At 37.1% G+C, this 26,292-nt stretch overlaps 1 protein-coding gene across 4 annotated transcripts in view; it reads right to left on the reverse strand.

The window, feature by feature from the left end:
• Nucleotides 1–26,292, reverse strand: part of ATP11A (ATPase phospholipid transporting 11A) — a 118,101-nt gene that overhangs the window by 54,545 nt on the left and 37,264 nt on the right. For all 4 annotated transcript variants that reach the window (XM_059839669.1, XM_059839672.1, XM_059839671.1 and 1 more), the window contains exon 2: nucleotides 6,202–6,324. In XM_059839669.1, coding sequence (XP_059695652.1) covers nucleotides 6,202–6,324 — 123 coding nt within the window. The remainder of the gene's footprint in view (nucleotides 1–6,201; nucleotides 6,325–26,292) is intronic.

Raw genomic sequence — 26,292 nt, forward strand, 5'->3', positions numbered from 1 at the left:
ATTTCTATTACAAACAAGTCTATCTTTAGTAGTCTCTGTTCAGCAACTCCTAGTCTTATCAAATAGAGGCTATTAACTCCAGGAACTCCTCTGACTAAAAAATCCTCCAGAATCCGTAATTATGTAATTCTAATTAAAAAAAAAAAAACAAAACCTTACAGCAAGGATGACTGAAGACAGAAGTCACAGAGAATACTAGGAAAACAGAAGAAAGAGCGTGTGAGAGCAAGGAAGCTTCACTTTCCCACTTGTAAAGACAGAAAAACTACACCTGTCTTCCCTAGCATTAGGTTTGGATCTGCTCTTTTCCTTTCTTCTTCTGCTTCTCTTTCACTACATGAACACTCCACACTGCTACAAAAACTTATAAAGCTCTGTTAGGGGCAGTACCAGAGCAGAAGATAAAATATTGCTAATAACCCTGGACTGAGCCATGGGAAGGTTAAATGGCTTCTCCTGGGAACACAAGGGAGGTTGCAAAGAGCCTCTGACCTGGAAATCCCATGCTGAGCAGGATCAGAGCAGATCAAAAGCAAAGAAGAGCTCTTTCTTGCTCTCTCTAGGCACTGACAGTTATTCCCAGAAGGAAATTGTATTATTGTGCCTGGAAGAAGTGCACACTCATCCACTCCCATCAGCTCAGGTATTGAAATCCCTCAGCTGGCCCCTTTGAGAGTCCAATTGATTCAGAGGCATTTAAGCTTTACTGCCAGCCAAGTCCATTTACTCTTCTCATCTCTAACAGCTCCTGCCCTGCTCAGTGTTTGGCAGGGCTGGGCACACCTGACCCTTCATCCCTTGCAGCATGGGATCTGACCTCCTGCTTCCCCCAGAGTGGCTGGGACACAGGGGATTACCCAGGCAAAAAGGAAAGCTCTGTGTTCCAGCTGCATTCAGAGCAAAGCAGTAAAAGGCATACACAATGCTCCCTGCTTTAGACCCTGTCCCATACACATCTCTGTCTACCCACCCTCTCTACCCCCCCAGGGCATGCTGCTACACAATCATTTATCAGCTTCACAAACACATGACCATGCCTCTTTCCACTGGGGGCTTTGAACACTCTTCTGGCTTTCAAATATCACTGCTCAGGGCTGTGTTTGTACTCATCCTGAAACTGCTATGTCATGGCCCTAGAGAGGCCAAAGGCTCCCAGCTGTGAAGCAGTACCTTGGAAAGTGTGGGACAGCCTAGGTTTCTGCTAGGTTCCAAGTGGTTCATCTTGATAGAGGTGGTTTAGTATTTCCTTAAGCTTCAGTAAGTATTAATATTTCTTCTAAATGTGGCAATAAAATGAGAAATCAGAGCAGATCCAGTCTTTGTATGTTTATATGTGCAAGTGCTGCAGGGAAGAGGTACAGCACAAGGGCATGAATTTCTGCTGAAAGAATGGAATATTTCAACAGCATCTGCTGAAACATGTCAGAATTACTCAATTTTATTAAACTATTAGTTACTGGAACTAATTGTGAGTCATCTCAATCAGATTGACACTGAAGGTAGCTAAGTTTTGCCTTGCAATGTATAAGATTTCCAACACACAGCAATATTGTCTCAGGACACTATCACAGAAACCAATGTTTCAATCAGTATTTAATGAAAAGCCCTCAAGAAACAGACAAATGAAGACTGCATTATTTGTGCAGCAAAACCAGTATCACTTCTGATCCATGAATACAGCATACAGCATTACAAAGTAGGAAATAACAGTGGTCCAGCTCTCCGACCTGAGTTCAACTGATTCCTTTTCTATAAGGAAGAACAGGAAATAAAGCTACAGCACAAATGAGCACTTAGTCATTTCATGTATAATTTAATTACAGTGACATCTCTTCAGGGCAAATTCTTCAAGTAATAATTCTGCATCCACTGTAGAGTCAATCTTGCATTTCATGCAAGAGTCACATCCCACTACTCTTCAGTATCATCTTCCAGGAGCTTAAGTCCTGATGTCTCCAGCTATGCTGGTGACCCAGGCATAAGTGGGTTCTGTAGCTGTAAAGTTTCTCTTTATTAAACTATGACAGTAAAAGTTTGCAGCTGGACATGACCACCGAGGCAAAATATTGTATGTTGATTATCCACAGACTGAAATGAAGAGTAAAAGCCTCTCTAAGTCTACTTTACCCAACTTCCTCTGTGGGTGATACAGTGGGGGTGAGAACCTGTTCTCCTGCCTAAAGTCTGTGGATTTTTAAATTTTGCCAGGGGTCTCTGACATACAGGAAATTCTCTTAGCTCTCATCAAACAACTCCTGCCTAGGAATTTTTGGCTCTTTCTTGTGGTTCTTTCTTTATGGGCTTTTGGGTTGTTTTTTTTTTTTTCCCAAAAGCAATAAGCAAATCTAATTAAACATGTTCCTATGAACTCCATGTTGTTGTCTCAAAAAAGATGTTATTTTCAGTAAAAGTTTTCCCTCTGTTCAAGAGACCTTTACGCATCCAATCAGTCTTCAATTCATTGATTCCAGTAGAACAAGAAGTGCAAATCCCCACTTTGTCAACAGATGAGCTCCTTGAAGCATAGCAAATGTATAAAAGTATTAGATTAACTTCAGGAAAAGGGAATTTGGAAATTGAAAAATATTAAATTAATAACAAGCTAAAAACATCATCATGACACTACATAAATCCATAGTTTGCTATATACTGAATGATCTGTGCATGATTCCACTGGTTTGGGAAAAGGGGCAGACCAAACCTGAGCAGAGGCATGGAGTAGCTTTTACATAAACAATTATTAAACTGGCTCAGGGCTATTCCTCCTGGAATGGAAATTTGGTGGAAGACCACCAACAGGAACAAGATTATAAACGGGGGATAACTGTATTCCAAAATCTTGAATTAGACAATAACTAACTCAAATTAGCAGGAAGTTCTAGAATGAAGGCTCATAGTTTCTTTTGGTAAACATTTTTATACAGTTGAACTGCTCTTTATTCTGAGAATTTACATGGGCTTAAAAGATACTGAAGGAATTCAAAGAGGAGAAATTCATTAAAGACCACTAAATACACAATCCCAGCACAATAACATGAAGCCTGAATCTTAAGGAAGTTTTGTACGAAGAAGTTATTTTATAATTTATCAGTTTTTTCAAAAAGTAAAATCCTGTTTCAGAAGAAAAAGACGTTGTTTCTCACAAAGTTTTGGTAGCTGCTATGGCTGCCTAGTTTAACTTAGTTTCCTTTGAATTTTTAAGTTCCACCAGAAAGTAAATAGTATCAAAATGTGAATATTTTTTTTTTCAGAAAAAGGCAAGTCACTTTCCTGCTAATTCAATTACTTTCTTTCTTCAAATTCAATTACTTTCAATTACTTTCTTTCTTCTACACTTGAAACATTTGAATTTTTCTACTAGCTGATATTTTTCCATGATGAAGCACTGTCATGTGACAAATTCAATCAAGGGCACAAAACAGCCACTTCAAAGGCCAACACCCAAGGCAGCTGAAGCAGCTAAAAGTTAAATCAACAAAAGGATACATGTTATAAAGGTCACTGTCGGTAGAAGGTAAAAAGAACTGCATGTACAATCCAAAAGACATGAGTTTTTATCTTTGACTACCTCAACATACACCTTTTGCAATATATTGTTAATATCATAACTGAATTAACACATCAAACCAATAGAACACTTTTGTCTAGCCAAGGTCTGTCTCTGTATCATTTTTCACGATCAGGAATGTATCATTAGGAAGAGCATTAACCACATTCTATAGCAACACTGCAACGTACACAAACTATCCCTCTGCACTTGAATCAAAGTATTACCTTGCTGACAGCAGGAAGCCTCTGGTGAAGCAGAGCAAAGTATACCTTTGGAAGGACCAGTAAAGTTAAGGTTCCCATTACTGGAAGGTGATGTATTTTTCAGGGCATTATGACATGACATTTTCAGTAAAGCAGCATACAGACAGACAAATTGATGCCCTTTTCTCATGCTTTTCAGCTATCCTTTTTAGAAACTCAGTTTATTTTAAATTGGTAAAGTCTATACTTAGAAGTTTAGAGTTTCTCATCCTTGAAGAGCAATCACAGACCTTCTTACATAAGCACTAAACACCTATAAAAGCCTGGCTGAAAGTTACTGCCTGTCTTGCTGATGAAAGATGAAGGAAGCTACCTTCATGGTTGAGGTAACATTATACAGCGTGCTGGTGAGCATGTACCTTTACTCTAACAATTATGGATTTGCCATCTTAATTTTGTACATTTGAGCATTTAGTAGGAATGTAATGTCTGCGTTCCCTACACTGTAAGGGGTGCCCCCTCTGAGGGTTCATAAGCAAGGGATAAGGACAGGAGGAAGGGGAAGAGGAAGCAGCTCCCAGAACCAGAATGAATGCTAGTCAAGTCACAACAGTGCCTTATTCAGTTTGTCTGGGATGAAGTGTGGGAATAATAGAGTTCACTTGAAAGGAACAGCACAGGAAGTTCTCATATACAAGCAACAACTTTCAGCAGTCTGAGGAACTCTTCAATATTATAAAGCATTTACATGAATTCTCTTCCCTCCTGCAATATCACCACTGCATTTCCACAAAGACAACCTACATTTTATTTTTTAAATGAGGTAAGTTTAATAAATAAACAGAAAAATTGAGAAACCTCTTGTATATATAAAATGGATTTCTACTAATACTTTTTGTTTATGAAAGGCTATTTACAGATACAGTTCACAGCTAAATAGTTTAACATTTAAAGTATTTAACTGAATATACTATATTTTTATTTGGATATAAAGCAAAGTTTCTGCCCTGAACTGGTTGAAGTCATATATGTTTACTAATTGCTGGCAAGGATTCCTTAGTTCAATGCATGTTTAAGTCATACTTTAAAAAATCTCACTCTGCAAAGCAAAGCAACTTGTGACTTCCACTAACTTAATATGTCAAAACATAATTGAACAGGATGTTGTTACTTCAATACAACTATCAGCAGTAACTTCAATGGCTTTATTTACATACATCTCAAATGAGATTTAAAAAAAAAAAAAGTCACAGGAGTACAAAAATTTGCATTAAGTGTGTTTACTCTTCCATAATTCAGAAGACAATACAAACCAATGTGTAGAGCACAGGATTTCCCACTGTACCAGTCTGACTGTACTTCATCTGCCTTACCATTCAAGCATTCCATCTAATTAAAGATGCCTAAATACTACACTGCTGCTTAGTACACTTTCTTTGAAAGAAATATGGTAAGAGAGTAGCAAATAGAAAATCTCACATAAGAACTGACACATCATTTGTGAAAAGTCTGGCTTTCATTATGCTAATGGCTGGCAAGTGTTCAGGTCCACAAAGGTAATCACTCAGTTCCTTGAGATCACAATGCTACCAAGGTTCTTAAAATGGCTGAGGATGAGACACTATTCAAAAAGAAATTCTCAGTAAAGGAGATATAATTTTGAATCGATTATTTTGTATTAGCTGAAATTGCAACCTCATGAAGATTAAAATCTAAGTATATTGCAAACTTGGGAGCTCTTGAGCTGTTAGCCATACATCACCTGCAAGCATTCAAATTTCTATGCCACTGCAGTAAAAACCTTTGGCTAAACAATGCCAGCTGGAAAGCACCAACATCCCAACTGCTCACAAAAAGCTGCTGGAGCTTATGGAAGTTAAAACTTACTAATTGAGGTAAGGGACAACTAGAAGATTTCTAAACAGCACAAATGTATTACACTGCCAAGACTTTAAGCATCATGCACTTTCATGTGAATAAAGAAGACTGTTGACAAAATCCCTCAGGAACAGTAGGAGCTTTTGAAGGGAATGACACTTAGGGTAGAGAGAGTATGATGAATCTAAGTGCTCAACAAATTAAATTATTTCTAGTACTTTGAGGTACTGCTTTCGAGTAAAAAGGATGCAGTCTTTCTTTAGGAAGATTTTATTTACTCCAGTATTGACTCAAATGAAAATTTGTTTTTTCTTTGTTGAAAAGGTCATTATTACTCAAAGACTGTACTATACTAGGCACTACAGTAAACATGGGAGAAATTATTCTATTTATATTCACTTTAGAGACAAATGAGCAATTAGTTTCTCCAGAAGATATCTGAGACATCTTCATTTTACCTTTGCTGGTCATAGAAAGGAAAAATATACAGGAAGCCTAGGAAAAAAACTTGAAAAAATTAAAGAGAACTTCAGCTGATTTATCTAAATGAATGAAAGAAAATATAGGTACCTTTGATGAGACTATTCTATTATCTGGAAATCTCTGTGGAATGTATGCTTCCGCGCCTGGAGGCGGCTCACGATGCCCAACATAAATAGTCCGACTGTCCACCCAATTCTCTTCTCCAGCACACTAAGGGAGAAAAAAAGAGTTACTGTGTCAGTTCACTCCTGTTACTGTAGGAGTACTAAGTCACACACTGAATTAACTAATCACATGCCCGTCCCTCTACACATACACAGCCAGCAGCACATGACCCCTCACACTTTTCTGTACCAGCTCAAGATCATCAAAACACCTAAAGCCAAGACAAATGTCAAAATTCTGCCTTAACTGCACTTCACTTTTCCACAACGCAATGAAAGAGCATCCATGAAAATCACTGATCTGACTTTTTTGTTTATAACTGAAAAAAGGGTGAATTGTTTAAGACTTTCAGTCAAATTAGGTATTTAGTATTTATATGTGTTACTCTTTTCACCACTAATAAAAATCTGTGCTAATCAAAATATTTTAATATATGACAAATTCTTCACATTTTTGAGACTAGCCAGCCATAACTCAGAATTTCATTTGCAGCAAAATGAAACTCTTTTCTCCTGAAATACTAGTAGTAATCATTTCTCCACACATGAACAAGCTTAGACACTCAGGTTGCCAGGAAAAGACCTCAGCTTGTCAACTCAGAGCACTTCCTCTTCTATGAAAGCTGTAGGAAAAAAAAGTAGGTGTGCCAAATTTTCACACTCACATCAAACTCTACCACACCTATAGCTTCCCCAAAATTACTACTTCTGTGTTCTATTAACTGTAAAAAAAGTATAAACCACTGTAAAAAAAGTACTTATACAAAACAAAAACAACCAATTTTTAAAATTTAGAAGTAAATTTTTTTGGGGGACATAGATATAAAATGACCATCCCTTAGTCAACAGTCTAATTCGCATCTACCTTATGAAAAACATTTCTGAAGCACAGAATACATTCCTAACACTTGGAGAAGCCCAGGCATCAGCAACTTTAACATCACTATATGGTCAAATCTGGAGTAATTTAAATAAGTCATAAGTTAAACTCAAAACCTCTGCTTTTTGTTGCACTGCAACAACGCAGTTGCATTTACAGGTTCTTTCATTAAGCATATTAGAGAGAAGCTTCTTTTCAGCATCCTCAACAGCTACATGGTATTTAGTACATTAAATACCTCCTGGAAGTGTTCCTTGGCACGGGTGCTTGTCTGCCTCTAGAGGTGAACTGTCAGACTGACCCTGAGCAAACTAACCCCAAACAAACAGCGTGACTTTGTTAGTTTACACAGCCAAGACATCATTCCCCACAGCAGCTGGATGTACCTGTGCAGTTCTCAACAGAGTTTAGTCACACAGACGTGGTTCCTTCTTTTCTAGCTAGTCTTAATGTCAATAGTTATAGGTCCATTTACTTTACTAGTACACACTTGGCTATTAAGCCTAAAAGAAAATTTAGTTCTCAAACTTAAAAAGCATTCACCCTAACATTTTCTTCATCAATTCACATCTGTGGTTCTTCCACTGCCCTTAAGTGCAACAGAGCTGAAGATCACTTCCTACATAATTTACTGGGAATAGACATATAAAATCTTGCAATACTCTGCAGATTTGGAGCAGTTGAGCTAATAAAACAATTATCTCTGTGATGTGCATGACATTCTCGAGGTTGGAGAGAACATCAAAAATATAAAAAGAAAACCTATTGGACACAGACTATTAACCACAAAATAGCTGAGTAGAAGTCATCAAGTAAAATGTAAAGTGAAATAGAAAGATTAAAGAAAAGCAGCTTCTGCCATCCCAGAAGTAGATACTAGAAGCAGACACAAAGGACCCAAAAATCATTACTTGACTCTTACACATTCTTGATTCTTTTCTTGACAAAAAAATGAAGGCATTATGTTCAGAAGACACCAAAGGACAAAATTTCAATACCAGGCATAAAACTAAAGCCAAAAGCAAACTGCTTGCCTTTCTTATGTGTTATTCAACTTCCAGTAACTTGAAAGAATCACTCAATACATTATATGAAGCTGTTCACAAAGGAAGTAAAAATGACAGCCCCTCAAAAGACATACCAATAGCCCAGTCAGGACTTATGCTAAGCCCTGTAACTGCCCCTGGCTCAGTGGGAGTGCACACACATTTCTCTCATGCCACAGCTAGCACAGGCTCGAAATTAGGACATGGGTCAGTATAAAAATTGCATTGATTTTCCAGTCAGACAACTTCTCCCTTACCACCAAGTGGACTTGTCAAAAAGTCAAGTGTCATTCAGCCCACTCCTGAAGGCCAGATAACATTCTTTGAGCAAGCCAAAACATTTTGGAAGGAACTAAAGCATGACAATGTTTCTATACTCCACCTTACTTCTATGGCAATAACAAAACATGGTATCTTTACCATTTTATCAGTACACAGTACTTTTTTTATCTTGTCAGTGCACAAAATGTACAATGCACACAAATTATCTACTGTCACTTGCGTCACTTAATACTCCTAGAAATACAAGGGAATGTGAGATATTCCTGTAAAATACATCAAATTGTACAACATTTTTTAGTTTTTCATTAGGAAGGACATTCCAGACATAAACGCAGCACAAAGATCACTCCTGATAAGTGAAGTGCCTAAGTTCAGAGATGATTATTCAGCGATGATTACCTAAACACCTAATGGGAATGCCACATGAACTTTGAAAACAAAGAAGACATCACTCAGCTTCTACTTTCCTCCACAGAGGTCCAGCATGACAATTTCCCTCAATTATTATGAACCAACCCAAACAGCATGACAACACTCTTAGCTCAAAAAGGCACTTTATTTAAAGTTTCACTGCATACATTGAGTCTTCATCATGACTCAGTTAAAAAAGGCTTCCAAAATACCTATGAACCTGGGAAGACAGAGCTCTAAACAACACCCTCCTGCCATTACTGTCAGTATTTACAGGTCTGATAGCCCGGGAGCACTGTGTCAAAACTAAGTAAGCCAACCACTCTGGAATCTGTGTCCCTAAAGCAAAGCATTACTTTAAGCAACAATATAAAATAAAGACAATCTCTTCTATTAGCTTAATTTCATCTGGTTTTATCACAGATTGATAAATTTACCACAAATGTATAAAACCATATCTAACTTAAACTAGCTAAAACTATCTGCTAAGCACAGCACATTTTTTCTTTTTCACTATGTTAATAGGTTATAGAAAATAAATGCACTTTACCAACCTAATTCAACAACTTCAAACCTCCAAAACCACTCCCAGTACAAGTGTAAAAAACTAAGCATGGGAGAGTAAGGCTCTCTTTGCCAGTGAGGCAGAGCTACAATACACAAAGTCAGATGCACTGCTCAATATGGCAAGACTTGTGTGAAGTCGAAAAAGATCCTTTTAGAAAAACAGCACTTGAAGCCAGGACGTGGGTCATATAGAGAAATCAAACTACAGCAACTGAATGTCCTGTAATGTCAACCTCCAAAGCCAAACACCCTGATCTGACAGTTCTTTTAGTGTTCTGGTATTACAACTAACGCAACGTCACCGGAGTCACTGAAAAAAGCAGTCTGATGCCACTGCCAGAACAACAAACTACATTAACTTTTTTTAAAGTTCCACTGCTTAAGCCCATTAAGAATATGTCCAAGAAACCATAAATATACCTTAGCATTATCTGCTTCTATTTATAGTGTAAAGCTCAATGCACTGAGACCTAGTTTTATTAGCGAATCAATGAAATGTTACATAGCTTTTACCCTTTCAAGCAGTGTCAGCAACCATGAAAGCAAAGACCAGCAAAAGTCAAAGGCACAGAGACAGAAACAGTTAACAGGATTTTACCTTAAGAGTTTAAGTATTTCTGCAGCTTTTTTTTTTTCTGATTTAAAAAAATCAAACTTAAACTAGCTTGAGATTCACCTTCATGCTACTCCAGTAATTTTTATCTAGATCTAATTTAAACAAATGTATTGCCTGAAAAGACGAGGGGCTTGGTAGTCAATGGGTGACAGCAAAAAGATGATAGGAAGATGCTAGTGGGTAGTTGCTGGAAAAGTAACTGACTTGGAAAGATTCCAACTCTTTCCCCATACTTTTAGTAAAGATATTTAACATATGATTTTGAAATCAGTGGAAACACTGAATGACACCTCCTGACTCTCCACTTGAACTATTAACTCAGGCATAATTACCAGCTACAATCTTCAATATTTTATTTTCTCTCCAAATAATATAAATGCAAACACTACTCAAATAAGTTAATATGCTCTAAGTACAGCTGAAAACTCAACCAATCTGCCTTGGCCGAGCTCAAAGTACATTTATTGAACAGTATCCTCTTCTACTTTTTTCTAAATGTTTTTTGATTAAAAGAGATAGTGCACTCTAACCACAGATTTGACAGCAACAAATTCTCAGCATCAGCTATAGCCTTGTTCATCCAGGCTGTGACTCCTTTCCTCCACACAGAAGTACTTAACACCAATTGAGGCAGGCTTTCCTAACAGCCTGGTGTTTTACTGAGTCACGAATATTTGATGTCAATTAAGCAATTAGCACCACTGTTAAAATTGCACATTGCACACACAGCTGCTCAACCACTTTGGAGTTTTAGGATAACAGATACTGACAAGCCATTCTCACTCAGAATCTACAGGAAGAACTAATAGTGCACAGTGTGAAAAAACATTCATTCACGCATTATAACAGCTCTGCACTAAAGGCTCTCAGTTTCCAATTTTTCATTCAGTGAAGAAAAAAACTTCAATATCTCAAAGCCGTAATTCACTAAAGTGAAGAGAAAAAAAAAAAGTTGTTTCCCTAATACTGTAAAGAAACTATCCTTATCCTGCAGTATTTACCAAGCCATGATATCATATAATCTCATCTTTGTCCCTGTCAAATGTTCTGAGTACCTGCTCTCTTACACTTGACACCATTCTGTAGGAATAGTGCAGCCATCTCCCTTCGCAAACAATGGCACAGAGTACAGATTTTTATGTCATCTTTCCAAATCCAGTCCTTTTAAGGGGATATTTGAACTATAGATAACAAAAATCCATCTAAAGAAATAATTTTTAAATAATCTACATTTCCTAAAGTTGCCAACCAGTAAAATAGATTAAGCTTTTAAATAGTCCACTTCTATCAAAAAATCTAATATGTATGTATTTGTGGAGATAAAGCGTGAAATTCTCATCCATTTAAAGGCTCTTACATTTCAAATGATAGGTCAACTCACAAATACCTATAGAGAGAGCACTTAAGCTTTACCTTTTGTGCACAGCATTAAACCAGCCTTTCACATGAATTTGCCAAGCTCAGAATACAGAATATAACATTGAAAGCTGTTCAAGTTATGTTTATTATGAATATAGAATAGCACAGATAAAAGAATTCATATAATTATCAAATAAATACCCTATCAGATTTTATATTCTGAAAAAGGACTAGCTCAGTATGAGACATTGTAAACAGAAAAGAAATTACTTCGTTCATCTACGAGTCATGGACATATGCCATTAAATAACTAATTTAATGGAATACCAAAATGCAGCTCTTCAGATGCAACCACAAAAAACCCCAAAAAACCAACAAAAAAAAAAAAAACACACCCCTCAGAACAACTCACTCCCAGAAACTTCTGTGACTAATTAACATATTTCCTATGGGTCATCCATAAGGGAATCTGTTGCCACAGATTATCACTGCATTTCATTTCAGCAAATGAATTTGAAATCCTTGGATAAGGATTTTTGTCAGAAATACCATTTGAAGTCACAGAATACTGGACTTAAGTGTATGCAGAGGGAAAAGAAAGAAGATATTAACATTCTTTAACTGCTAATAGATTATTTTATTTATAACTCTCAGGGAAAAGTTGTGATTAGAAGCAAAAGCAGGTACATCTTAACTACAGAAAATGGTGCCAGGCCCTCAAGTTTCCCAACCAAGCCATATTCTCCACTACTTGGTGCATCCTGGTTTTCTGATCTTTCTTTCCACCTCCTGCAAGGGTCTTGTGCATGCAGACAGAAGGGGAAACGGATTTATAGAAATAGGCTGAAATAAGTTTTTGTAACATTTTTGAAGAGGAAATGAAAAAGTAAGATGACAAAATGATGTAAAGTTCTGTAAATCACAGCTATTAGAACAGATATTGTTACAACAGCAAATGTACCAGTTTCTGTAAAATACCTAACATTTCTATGTGTGTCCTTAATATAAATTTTATTTCAGCCTTACAGTTCACGTCTCCTTGAGCATCATACTTAGAGTACAACATTTCTGAAGCTATCCTAATAAAACTATATTCCAGTTGTGTCACATAAGCTGGCACTGGGACACTGCAATATAGCACTCTGAAGACAGTCTAATTCTCCTTTCTGACTTCCAGTTTGGAACATAATTTTAATCTAAATTCTCCATACTCTGTACTTTGAATGGTTGAACAATTTGACCTCCTGGATGACAAAGCCAGTGATCTGTGTTCCTCCTAAAAAGGGTTACAATAATTCTTTTTTCACATACATAAAAACTCACCTCAGTTACTCAAAGAAGACTGAGATCTTTTCTAAGCAGTCAATTTAAATTCCAAATACTGCTGACATACTCGCCAGTTAGGTATAGCTATTTCTGATGTCTGTGCTTTCTCTGCAGGCAAATCTTTAGTTTCCCTGTTTCTTTCCATGCAAAGTAACAATAAAAGTGATAGAGATAAAAGTCTGCTATTCCATCCTAACATACAATCTTCATCTAGTTTCACGTAATCACTGCAATGATGGTAAGAAAGTAGATCTGTGATGTACATGAGTAACTGGGCATGGGGAAAAATGTGTGCTTTTACTACACTTTTCCTTCCTGTCAATGTACCAGCTTTGACACATTTTGCCCCTTGTTGCCAGTGGGACAGGGACACTGTGTGCCTCTTGCTCCTCTGCCCAAGTCCAGTCAGGGACCGCCTCTACATGAAAATCCTTTCAAGGGTCTCACTTGCAATTAGAAAGGCAAATGAAAAAAAACTACACTGCAAAGCACAGTGGTAAGAGAAACTAGAAGGGAAAGTGTCACGTAAGACACAGGATATTTGACAGACTTAGTACTTAAATTAATTAAAATCAAGTTTATTTCTAAGTAGCTCCAGACTAACATCTGAAATTAAGCTTTGCAGAGGAAATTTACAGCTTCCTTAGGTGCCAAGAAAAGCTGTAAAAGAAGTGCAATTTCATTTTTTTAAAGCAACTGAAGGCCACTAAGATCTACAGGCAGTGCCAGTCACTCAGTTATCTACAAAGACATTTTCAAGAGAGTTGTATAGATAATTCAGAGTGCAGAATTTCTTCTTTTACTCTTTGTTGCCAATAGCTGCTTCTGTTTGCAGTAATCCAACAAGAAAAATAATCTAAAGCTATCAAGTTTTCAGAGCAGAACATGGAAATTTTTCTTTATATTATATTGACAGATTCTAAAAAACAGGAGGATGGAGGGAAGCAAGTAGCAGATTGCTTTCATTCATTCAAAAATAAGTAATAAACCTACAGATATGCCACACTAGTTCTCTTCTTTTAAATTAATGTTATTAATTATTAAATTAAGTAACTAAATTATTAAGAAAAATCAAGCAAGAATACCTGTTGTGATTTTTTTCCAAGGAACAACGTAACGCATAGAGACAGGATGCATCATCAAGATTTACAAGATCAGATGCAATGAAATCCATTCCTAAATGGTATTCTTACAGGAGCTTCAGATTATTCAAAAGGGACTGTACCCTAAAAATATGCTTTATATTTAGAACAGTAAATTACCATCAGACATGGTGAGAACTAGCCAGAGACAGCCTTCCACTAGGATTTTAGCAAACAAAAGGGCAAGAGTCAAATTTCCCATCTGAATTCCAGGACAAAGATAATTAAAATATATGGACTTCTGCATTCTTATTTATACTTAGTACAAGGGCTGTGAAAATGCCTCATCTACATGTTTGCTGGTCTTTAAATTGTTCAAGTAAACTATGGATAAAAAAATAAAAAGGATAGTTAATTATTGCACTATGCATTCTATTGACACACAGCTGAGAAGCAGACCTCAATTCCAACTTTTACTAAAAAAATATAATGTAGTTTTGATATCAAGAAAACACCTCCCGCCATTGTAAACCTCTGTCATCGCATTTGAATCTCTAAAACAGTTCAATGCCAAGTAGCAACTACTCACTATCTTAATGGTCAGTGCCTGTTAGACTTCCAAATTATTTTCATTCCTAAGTGGATATAGAGCTAGTGAAGCTATGATTCTAGCAGAGAGAAGATGGGGCAACCTTCTTGTATTATATTATGATTATGATACCTGTCCTGGTTGTAAGATGTCTGTATTCTATTTGCCATCTGTTAGAGGTGGGGCAGTTATCTTCTGTTAACTGGCCAGTTTTCTTTATCTCTTCCAAAAACCAATCCTACTTCCGGGAGATATCTTCTGTTAATGGCCCACTGAGTGTCACTGCATGACTGATAAAATTACATCATCTCATTGTGAGATGCCCAGGGGGAGGAGCCAAGCATTCCTTCCTGGATATAATCTCAGATTTGAAACACCAGAGCAGCCTTTTCCCACTGGATTGCCAGAGGGGCAGCTGTCTTCTCCACTGGATTCCCAAAGGAAGACCAGGCCCATCTACACCACGATGGGACCTTCAGAGGAAAACTACCCCCCTCCTTCTACAGGATCACTGCTCCAACAGAACCACACCTGTCACTGCAGGAACACTGTAGCCACCATATAATCAGACTGCTATGCTACCAGCACCTTGACCAAGAGGCTGTCAGGTCATATTCTGATTCTGTTCCTTCATTTCCATGCTTTTTGTTGCACATCAGCACCAAATCTGATGTTACGCAAATTCAGCTTTGTGAATACACAGACACTCTGATAGAAGGAAGGACCCTAATTACAGATGGCTATAGGTTAATGAAACATTTATTTGGAGCTATTTCAAACACTTTCAACCTACTTCTAACTCTTACATACACAACAGTATTCACGTACAGCACTCAAACATTCAAGGAATATAAAATTTTAAGCTACTACTTCTTCCTATATTGCAAAGCAATGCCATGTGTTGAAGTACTTCAGGGGAAAAAGCCATAAGTGATTGACTCAGGTAAGAAGTCACAAACTATTTTACAGTTTTACCTCCTAACACACAGGTGTTACTGATGAAATGCCACATTCAATCCTCATGTATAATAGTGAAGATCTTGTAAATTTTCCAAAATGATCAGGCATCAGGATGATAGATCTGACTTCAGATAAAGTCGACATTGATGAAAAACAAGAATTTTAAACTTATAAAATGACACATTCAGTAGCTTTGAGTGTTCACATCAGGAGTATGAGTAAACCTACTTATGATGCATAAGAAGTTTATGACACCAATAACCACAGGATTTTAGAACCCCTTTTGTTTTCACTGCACTTAAGGAATGTGAATTCCATTAAGATTAAACATTACTTTACAACTCTTTCGATGCAGTGAGTTTTTTAATATTTACTTTTACTCTCAAAGAATGGATTTAAAGACTTGCAACTGAACAATGTGAAGTACAGTAAATATTTCACAACTCTGTACTTTTACAAACATCAAAAGACTTCAAGAACTACTACAGTAACCAGTCAAATATTTACAAAAAATACACTTTATTAGCATTTGCTATTAGCTGTGTTTTAGAAGTTAGCTCTAATGTAAAATAATGATGTTGTATAAATATCTATTTCTTTTGTCATATATAGTCACAGATAGAATAAGATATATATATAACATTTTAAAAAATTCATTACAATACTGACTGCTTAGTTAGAAGACAGTTGCCAATTGCTAGTTTAAAAAACCAAACTAGAAAGCCCAGAATATCTGTTACACAAGTAATTAAATCACAAACTCAACAAATCAAAATAGTGAATGCTTAGCATTTAAAACAGTGAAAATGAAGGTTTATAACTAAACCCTTAGGGAACTGAAGTCAGAGAACTCCAGTTCTCATTGTCTCAGTCTAACTAATCCCTGAGCAAGCAGGACACCAGAACTCAAGGACAGACTTTCAGTTTTTATCATCTTAAATAGTTCAGTGGAGACAAGGTGAATTTTAAACCAGGATATCATTAATAATTCAGAGGAAATTTGTGATACAGCAAAGGTGAGGAACATTTAAAAAAAACCACTCTCTCAACAAATAGTCAGTCACCTGTAAGTTACAACAAGTTGATCTACAATGAATAGACACCCTGAGTAAACATTTCATACTTATAAAATAGTACTAATAAAAGTATTAATAATAGCCAGAGAACTCAAAGTAATCCAACACAGTACATCCAACACATCTAAGTAAAGCTCCAGTATACTAAGCACAATATGAAAGACCATCTCTTGGTCAGAAGCAAAGGTGGTTCAAATTGTTTTATTTTAGCAAAACTGTAGCTACTTCCCACTTTAAAATGTTACTATGAGACTTTTATCATACAATATGGGGGATGTTATTTTAAGCTTTCAGTGATCCATACACCTCCTTTTACTTATATGTGGAAGACAAAATGTCCACACTGCATTTCAATATATCAAAACTGCTCTGTGTCCTTCATGCAGAAAATGAAAGGTATTTTCAAGGTATTTTCAAAGAAAGATTTTTCTATCAAGTCTAGAACTGTACTGCAGGTTGAGATTAATATATTCTGACTTGCAATGACTGTGGTAATAAAGGCAAAGGAGGTTATGCAGGTTTGTCTGGGATGAGATGATAAGTGTAATCTCAACCTCCACATGTCTGTCATTCAGTGATACAGAGAAGAGGTTTAACAACCTTTGATGCTGCTGGTTTCTACGCAGCAGCAAAAGCATACATAAAAACGCAAGAGAAGTCACTGACCTTTAGGCTTTGATTTACTGCTGTGACTTCTTTGATGTAGGAAGGGATGGAGGCAAGTTGTTACAATACATCATCCCCTAAAAACAACTTGTGATGGGATAGTTGCTTTTTGCCTTAAACATCTCTCAGGACTCTAGAATCTAAGAAAAATCACCATTTTTTTCACCCTAGACAAACATACTCCACAACATGAACTCACATCTTTAATAATCTTCCTGAAGAAATGTTTCTCAGACTTCAAAGGCTGATGTGCCATTCATTGAAAAGGGAAGGCCCTTTTCAATGATAAGCAAAGGAAAAAAACATGAAAAAACCTAAACACATTTTCTTCTCAGTAAAAGGAGTCTCTATACTCCACATTTTGGGAAATGCAAACAGAAATAAACTCCCAGTACATGCTGGCAGGAAAGACCTCTATTTAGCAAAAAGCATACATATACCTAAGGGCATCACAGGCCTTACAGCTCCTTCAGAAACCAAGCTGAATATACCCGGCTTTTGGACAGCCTGTATGACAGATTATCTTAGGGAAAAAATCCAAGAAATTAACAATTCACCTTTATAATAGAAGAATAACATCTGAGAGATATTACTTCAAGTATATGAACAAGTATCAAAAAAGTACTGAACCAGAATCATCAGGATTATCTATTTTCATCTGCTGTGTATGACAGGCAGAACCTGAGAAGTGAAATAGCTAAATAATAATAAAAAGCACATTTACTAACAATTATTTTTGTTTCAAATGAATACACATACTTAAGAAATGAAGATACTACAACAGCAAAGAAAATATTTTTAATAGATTTTCCCTAGAGCTCTTTTTGAAAACAGTCCAAAAGACAAATGTTCTTTTAAAGTTTCAGCTTTCATGCTTAATAAAACAAATTCCCAGAAAACAGCATGCCCCCTCATGTGTCTTTTCCTGTTGGACTAAAAATTCCTGTAATCAATTCAAGTGAAAAAAACTCCAAAATGAAAATTCTCAGTTGCTGCAAAAAAGGGCTAGGAAAAAGAATGGGGACTAATAAACTAGCTTGTCATGCTGTGTTGGTTTTTTTTTTTTTTACATCTGTGTGGAGGAAATAAATTCTAAAGTGACTATCCAATACTGTTATTATACTCAAACATATATTCCAAATATTGCTTCTTTCAAAAGTACACAGCAGTTCTGCACTTTGTAATCATTTGATACTATCTACAAATCAGGAAGTGTGAATCAGATTTGACTGACTTCAGAGTTCAATGAATCATAAAACTGCCCATATTCTGAGCAGAGGTTTAGATCAAATAACTTCCAGGTATCAGCTGGTTGCATAATTGAAAGACAAAAACCTAGAATTCAGTGATTTTAGGAGAGGCAATTCTATGCTCTCTAAAGCAGCTAACATGAGGTCATTGATTACCTGGCCAATTTCAGTCACAACTGTGTTTGTAAACAAAAGTCTGTTTCAGTCTGCTTTTGTAAACAAAAGTCTAACCATTCATGACATTTATTTTATTAGGTAATTTTTTATCTTAAACCTTTAAAAATACTGAAAGCCAAAGGCAATCCCTAAATCAAATCAGAAATCCTTGTTCTAGACTAACTTCTTTGTTCCCCCCAAAATGCAGTAAAATAAGCTTCTAGAAATCCCACTTCACCCCTAGACAGAAATACAGACTGTTAATGAAGGAGGCATGTTTGATTTCTGCAGAAGAGCACACACATGACCAGTTTTGTAAAATCCAGATTTCCAAATGTATTTTGACAACATGGGGCACTCTTCAGGACATGTATCCTACAGGCAGGATCAGCTGTCCTGTAGGCAACAAAAATGGGGCAAGACAGCAAAAGGATAGTGCCAAAAATAAAACTTTAGGTGATAGTCCAAGGAGTATTACTACAAATGAGATAAGTAATCCTTGGCAGTACCCTGGTTGGTAGTACAATGTCTTACAGGAGTTATTTCTGTCCACTTCCTAATACTTTCCTTTTTTTCCCCCCCTCTAAATATAATTGGAAACAATCCGTAAGCAAGAGAGAATTTCAGGACGGGAAAGTAATTTACTTTTGCCATCTAGAAACAATCTTCCTTGGTTTTAGGAGGCATGCTATTAGACAATTCCTTAGAAATAAAATACAACTACATTTAATAAAGACAGAGGGAATACCAGGCACAGACAGCAACTCAAATCATTGTAGGAGACAAAGTACAAACAAAAAAGGAAACTCAATGTTTTTTCTTATAAATAAGCCATTATGACAAAAATCAAGGAAAGCAGAAAATATTTTCACATTTATTTTACTTTTTAGAATATGACTACATCTGAGGCTTTGCCTCAGCAGCCCTATCAGTTACTATATCCAACAAGAACACCCTGGAAGCAAATAGCTACTGTAGGTCTAGTGCAGAGCAAGATTGTGAGTCTACCAGTTAACTGGTTGGAGTTTTTTCCTAGTACACATGGCTCCTAAGAGGTCAATTATACACTGTACATTGAATTCAAATGGACCAAGTGTTCTGATAAGAGGAGATAATGACTTACTTTGTTTCTTAATGTAAGTTGATTATGTGCTTATGCAACAGGCTATCCGGTGGCAGCTGGAATGTTTTTACTTCAGCTGAGCCACAACCTCTCCTCAGTGGGGGCACTGTGAGGTTGGAAATGGCACTGGACCCACCATTAGAAGGAAAGCAATGTTCACAGTTTGACAAGTTCTGGCACATGCAAGGAGTAAGGAAATTATGCATCAAATTCATCACAAGTGAGTTAAATCTGCTATCATGAAGAAAGCTTATAACTTTTAAAGAGATCTATTATGGACAATATTCCAATAGTCAAGGACGCTGGGGTTTAAATGAGGGGTTTTTGTTGTTTGTTTTGTTGGTTTTTGTTTGGGGTTTCTTTTTTCAGTGAAGATATCACATTACAAAAGAAAGAAAACTGAGTTCAACTACAAACTTCTAGAAATAAAACCTCCAGATGCTTTTGTGAGGACACTAGCAGGAAGCTATTAAACAGGTAACGGTTTCATTTGCAATTTGGGTAAATTTTTACATTTACAGAAAGAGTAAAAGGAAAGTATAGAAGCTATGCTGAAATGTATTTGCACTTAACATAAATCCATTCAAATGAGAAGTGCTGAAGTCCTACAAAAAAGTTCCATCAGAAAACTACATCTCCAAATAATCTTAATATGCTATAAAAATACCTTAATATGCTATAAAAATACTTCCTGGAGACAAATTCAGATTTCATTTGCACACACACCATACACATACACGGCATCCTCTCCTGACTCACAGTTCTAAGCTCTATTTCAAAGGTACAAACAGCCAAAACCACCATGATGTTATTCGTACATATTAGTTGAAATCTTGAGTGAAAACAAAGCAAGTACTATAAAATCTGAGTACATATGTTAAATCATCTGTATTATAACCTATATCATCCCTCACATATACTCTATAAAAAGACCATAAAATGATGCCTCAGCTCTACATAAAAACAAAAGTGTGTCCTTGTAACAAATAATGCTAACATTGCACTGTTAATGGAGAGGAAAAACAAAACAATAAATTGCATGTCTTCACTTGTTCCAATGGAGCTATTGTGAAAAGAAAGGCTTGCTAACTCACAAATATAAAAGTTACAATGATCCAGTGTCCCTGCAAGAACTGCAGTAATACTCTTGGTAAGCTGCTTAGATTTTCTTAGTAGTAATTATTTTTACAAGGCACTTTCCTATAAGTGTGTAAACTCAGTATCAAACTTAGCTGGTTTAGAAAACCTTGACTTTCATACTTGGGGAATAACTAGTGTTTCCCTCAAGACCAACAAAAAAAAAAATACAATGTCTCTACAACACCACTGTGTCCAACTGATGAAGCTGCTTGCTTCAGCTCTGAGAGCACAGAGGTTACAATCACATTTTCTACTTTGCCTTATTGCAGAAAAAACCCCTACAGTAGCACCCTCTCAGAGAGCTCTTCTACATTTTTTCAGGGAACTGAAATACAATGAACTTTAGATAGTGCTTTCTTTTCGTGTGTGTTTGCAAAGGGAAGTGAGCTAGACCATGGAGATGGGAGGGACAAACGCCATAAGGCTGGAAAATTCCTATCACCCATGCCTTCCAATTAATGCTTAAGTAAGTACTTCTCCCTCGCCTTGTTGCTAAATGCAGCTGACCATTTTAAAGGTCTCCATACTTTAATACTAGCAGAATCACAGAACCATTGAATATGCCGAGTTGGAAAGGACCCATCAGGATGGAGCCCAACTCCTTGCCCTGGTCAGGTCACCCCAAGGGTCACACCCTCTGCCTGAGAGCACTGTCCAAACACTCCTTGAACTCTGTCAGGCTTGATGTTGTGACCTCTTCCCTGGGGAGCCCCTTCCAGTGCCCAACCATATTCTGGCTAAAAAACCTTTTCCTGACACCCGAACTAAACCTCCCTTGACTCAGCTTCATACTGTTTCCTCAAGTCCTGTCACTGGTCACAAGAGTAAAAATCAGATTTAATACCAAGCAACAATTACATTCAAATTCACTCTTTGGAGTGAAGAGAAAAAAATACTTTGAAGGTTGGTTTTTTAACTCTTAAAGGATTTAGATCTCATAATACAGTAACACAGAACATGTCTAAAAATTACTCAGATCTAGATTTAGAGACAGCACATGAACTTTACTAGTGTGAACACTGTGAAGCAACTTGCTTTTGGTTATCTATTATATGGAATGTGCCTTGCTTCAGCTGTCTATGGTTCTATGGCATGAAATACTCATTTCTATGCTTCTCTCACTTTAATCACTATAAGGTAATTCTTCTAATTCTTAGACACTGTCTTTGTCAGTGTTGGAGAGAGAGCAATAAAAAGCCAGATTTCTTACAATGTAGATACCAGAATAAGGAAGAAATAGCATACTGGTTTTGTTCTTAGTGGTATATAGAAATCTGCCTATTCCTAATGTTTCCATTTTAATTTTACACACTTACTTGCAGAAAATGAAATTTTATTTCTACATCTTTTTGTGGTTTGTTTAAACATCTGCACAGATATGAAACTGGACACATGGAAAAGGATTTTCCTTAAATGTGACGTTAACTGGAAACCTTCTAGGTAAAACACAACAAAATTCCACCTCTTAAATGTTTTGGTTCCAGCTTTGTTTCCATTTTCCATCTCACCTTAGTATCAACATCCTCATTGATGTCTCTACTGTGGAAGTCTAGGCATTTCTAAATATTATAAAGCTTAACTCAACATTAGATTTAGCAAATATTCAATAGTTAGGAATACTCAGGAAAAAAAACATGGTTTTGTCTTGATGTCTTATGAGGTACAAGCTTGGTGTACCTCAGATAGATCCTAGAGAGGAAAGGACACCAAAGGCCCCACATGACCTTTGCAAGCCCTCCAGAAAATACCTACACTTCATATTTCTTACTTATTCATAATGGGATTTGTCAAGCAAATTAAACAGAAGACTGTCTGGTAAAATAGGTGAACAGCCAGCAAGCAGAGGGGTACATACTGAAGGGGTTAGACTTACTCAAGAGGGGGCAAAACCTTTGCAATCTGTAAAGACACTGGACTCCATAATGCTCTTTTGTACTTACAATATAAAATAAAAATAATTCTAGATGATAGGAGCTGTTAAAAAAAAAGAGAAATTTAAAAAGGGAAGGAGCATAGAGGAAGTCCATACAGGCCAAAGGAGTGGAAAACAAGCAACACACTAAGGCAGCGGCCGAAGGAGGCCGGGCAACAGGAGGAACCCACCTGGGGATGAAGCTCCAGGCATGGGGCACGAAGGGGGCCACTCCTCATGGCAGTGCGGGGCCGGCCCCTCGGGGACCGCCAAAAGGCCCTGACCCTGAGGGCCATGGTGGCAGCACCAGAGAACAGGCCGAGCTTGCCTGGAAATGCAGGGCAGGAGCCGCGGTCACCGCCAGGCCTGCGCAGGATCCCCAGAGGCCGGGCAGCACCCGGGGGAGGGCAGGCTCTCCCCGAACAGCAGAGGAACACCAGGGCGCACGCAGGTAAAGCTGGGACGGCTTGCTCCCAAATGGCTGCAGAGCCCCTGCTGCAAGGCCGAGCAGACCAACCTCACAAGGGACCATCCACACACCCTAAGCATTCACACTCCACCGACAGAAGAGTTTTTGAAGTGTACACACATGGCTGAAGGAATTTAATTCATATGATACTCAGTTTCCTTATGTTAAACATATTTTCCCAAACAATTTATTTTGAAAGTCTAGCAAAACCAAACCCTGCTGTACCCACACAGCTGCCACCACATTTAGCAGAGCTCCTAAAATCAGGCCTGACAGACAAAGTGGAACATCACTGACGTTTCCAGTCCCCGGGGCCACCACAGTGGCCACTGCTTTACAGTGTCAGAATGCCATGACTTGGCAGAGTCTGCTGAAACCCTGGCCTTGACCCCACTTAAGGAGGATCTAATCCTTGTTTGGCAGCCCCAAGCACACGAGTAACTTAGTCACCATTGCCTCAAACACACGACAGATGCCAGTGTACAGGCACATTTAATTCATAAAGTCTCTCTCAGGGGGAAAAAGAGACACTGAAAAATTGCATCTTCGGTACAAAACTGCCAGCACACACATACCCCCCACCCGTGACCACAGAGCCACCTTAGTGGCCTTTCTGTAGCTTAAGGCCACATGGTAATGCCATCACTACCAGAAGGGTTGAGCAACACAAATCAAGCTGCTTATTCCATACCTTGTAAGATTAAGATTAGTATCAGCTAAAAAAGCATCTTCACCACATCTCCATAAGATGCTGTGAAAGCAAACAAAGAATTTCTAAAAAAAAAATATAGCACTGAAGAAAATGAATTTCAAATTTTATTTATAGGCACAGAGATATGAAAGTCATCTACCTGAGAACGTCTCATCTAGTGAAGCATAAAAAAACCCCCGTGAGACAACCTGTACAAAAAATACTGATTTGCACTGGGGATGCAGTCTTGTAAAATGATTGTCACAACAACCTCTTGCTGCTGAAAGACACAGAAGTATCTTCTCCTTTGCTAATCTGATCTTCTGAACACATATATTTTCCCATTTCTAATTCTTGGTATGACTTCATCTCTGGATCCATATTTGCTCCAAATTATGTATTCTGTTAAAACTGAGTTTATACAGAGTTACACAGGATAGACTAAACCATCTAGTCCCTTACTGCTACCTTGTTAACCTCCTAATCTATCAGTGTTTTCAGTTCCAAGCTTTTTTAATACTGTGGATCAGTTCACACTACTGAATCAGTTAAACTATCAGTACTGTAAAAGAACAGAAAACAATGCAGCCCCTTCTCAGCACCTGAAAAACACAATGCCAATACTAGCTATTGCACTGATTTAACCAATTTTTATTTTCTGTTGTAAAACTGGGGAAAAATCAGCAACTACTACACTTGGAAAGTCCCTTAAGGAGAACCACAGTTAATTCAACTGACAACTGCACAATTTGGTTTTAAAGCAATGCATTTAACCTGTTCATAGCCATTTAAAACTTCTCTTCACTTTCAACTACCTTTGTTTTCTGAACTGGTACTCAAATTTCCACAAGTTAATGAACTCCCTTGATTAAAGCTTGAAGGTGGTCTGGAATTGTGTGTTACTTTAAAGTATTATGCATCTAACTGTGAATAACATCTTTGATCATATTGCAAGAAGCTTGTATGTCTCCCATTTCATACAGAGCCAACATATAGGCAGCTTTCTGATTTGGTCTCTTCAACATTAGCTAAGTAGTTCCAGTGTCTCTGAAATGATCACACATCAGAAGATCTAAGAACACACTTATTCTTTTGAAATGCCTCCAAAAAGGCTATTGCTCTTTTATTGCTAGCTTGTCATTATTGGTTCGTGCCATTTCCTTTAAAAATAAGTGGCTCTAATGCTATTGATTTAAGAAGTTCCACTCCAGGGAGCTCACATTAAATTCTGTCAAATGATGTAATGTATTGGATTGTCCCATCATCTTAGTTCAAAAATTCTCTAGGTTATAGAACAAGGCTAGGCTAAGAAAAGAAATCACCTTAGCAATTCCTTGGAATTAATAAATAAATTAGAAGGTCCATACTTTCCCTTCAAGTTGCAGCAAGTAATAAGTCAATACACATCAAATCTATTACTTTAATTATTTTTTCCCATTCTCCTGTATGTCAGTAAGAGAGCAGATCACTCCTCTAATTACAACAATTACTTCCAGTGATGCCAATAAGATCAAATCAAAGTTATGTGAAGCTGTTTTAAGAATATTATTACTACTTTTCCAAGACCCAAAATTGAAAAATCCATTAGGAGACATCTGCTTTGCAACATTTTAAAACTCACATCCTCTCCTGACACTTGCTTTGTTCCAGCTCTCTAAAAATGTTCAGCTTTTTCTTTAAACATCCCTAGAATGACATTCAATACCAATATCCCAGGATTACAGGTCAGTACTGTGTCTTGTGGGCCAAATACAATAACAAAGGCACTTTCACACACAAGCTGTTGTTTTTTCCATTCAGAAAGATGGAACAGAAAAAAAAAAAAGGCACTATAAGGTATTTCAGTTTGCTCAGAATTACACTAATATACAAAGTAATTCTTTGCAGGTGTTTTCTGTGATCATTTACACATAAATTCTGAGCTCTAGTAATTACTGTGAGAGTGGCAAACACATGGTACCTTGTTTTAATCCTAGGAAAAAAACAATTTCATCATGACTTAGATCTGCCAAAGTGAACTTTCCTGTGTTTCTCCCACTCCCAGACAGAGCCAAGAACCAACACTGCATGTCAGTTTCTGGCATATAAAAAAAAAAAAACTTATTCAGCTCAGCCTATTATAAATGCTTCCTTCAATATAAAACCAAACAATCAACTGAAGAGAAATAAAAAGTCAAAACAAAACAGGAAAAGAACAATACATGCTGAGCAAGTAAACCTCAGAGCAGGATCCAAAGGTTCCCAAGCTCAGGCTCTAGAGAATTCAAATAGATCAATTTCCAAGGTCAGAAGACCTCCAATATCCAACTTTCAAGCATAAACAGAAATCCGTCAGAAAAAGGCACAGAGGGAAAGGTCATCTGGTCACAGATTTCTACAAAAACACTGCTAACCTTGTAAATTCAGAAGAGTG

Source organism: Haemorhous mexicanus, chromosome 2, assembly GCF_027477595.1.
Source record: "Haemorhous mexicanus isolate bHaeMex1 chromosome 2, bHaeMex1.pri, whole genome shotgun sequence".
In the NCBI taxonomy this organism is placed as follows: domain Eukaryota; kingdom Metazoa; phylum Chordata; class Aves; order Passeriformes; family Fringillidae; genus Haemorhous; species Haemorhous mexicanus.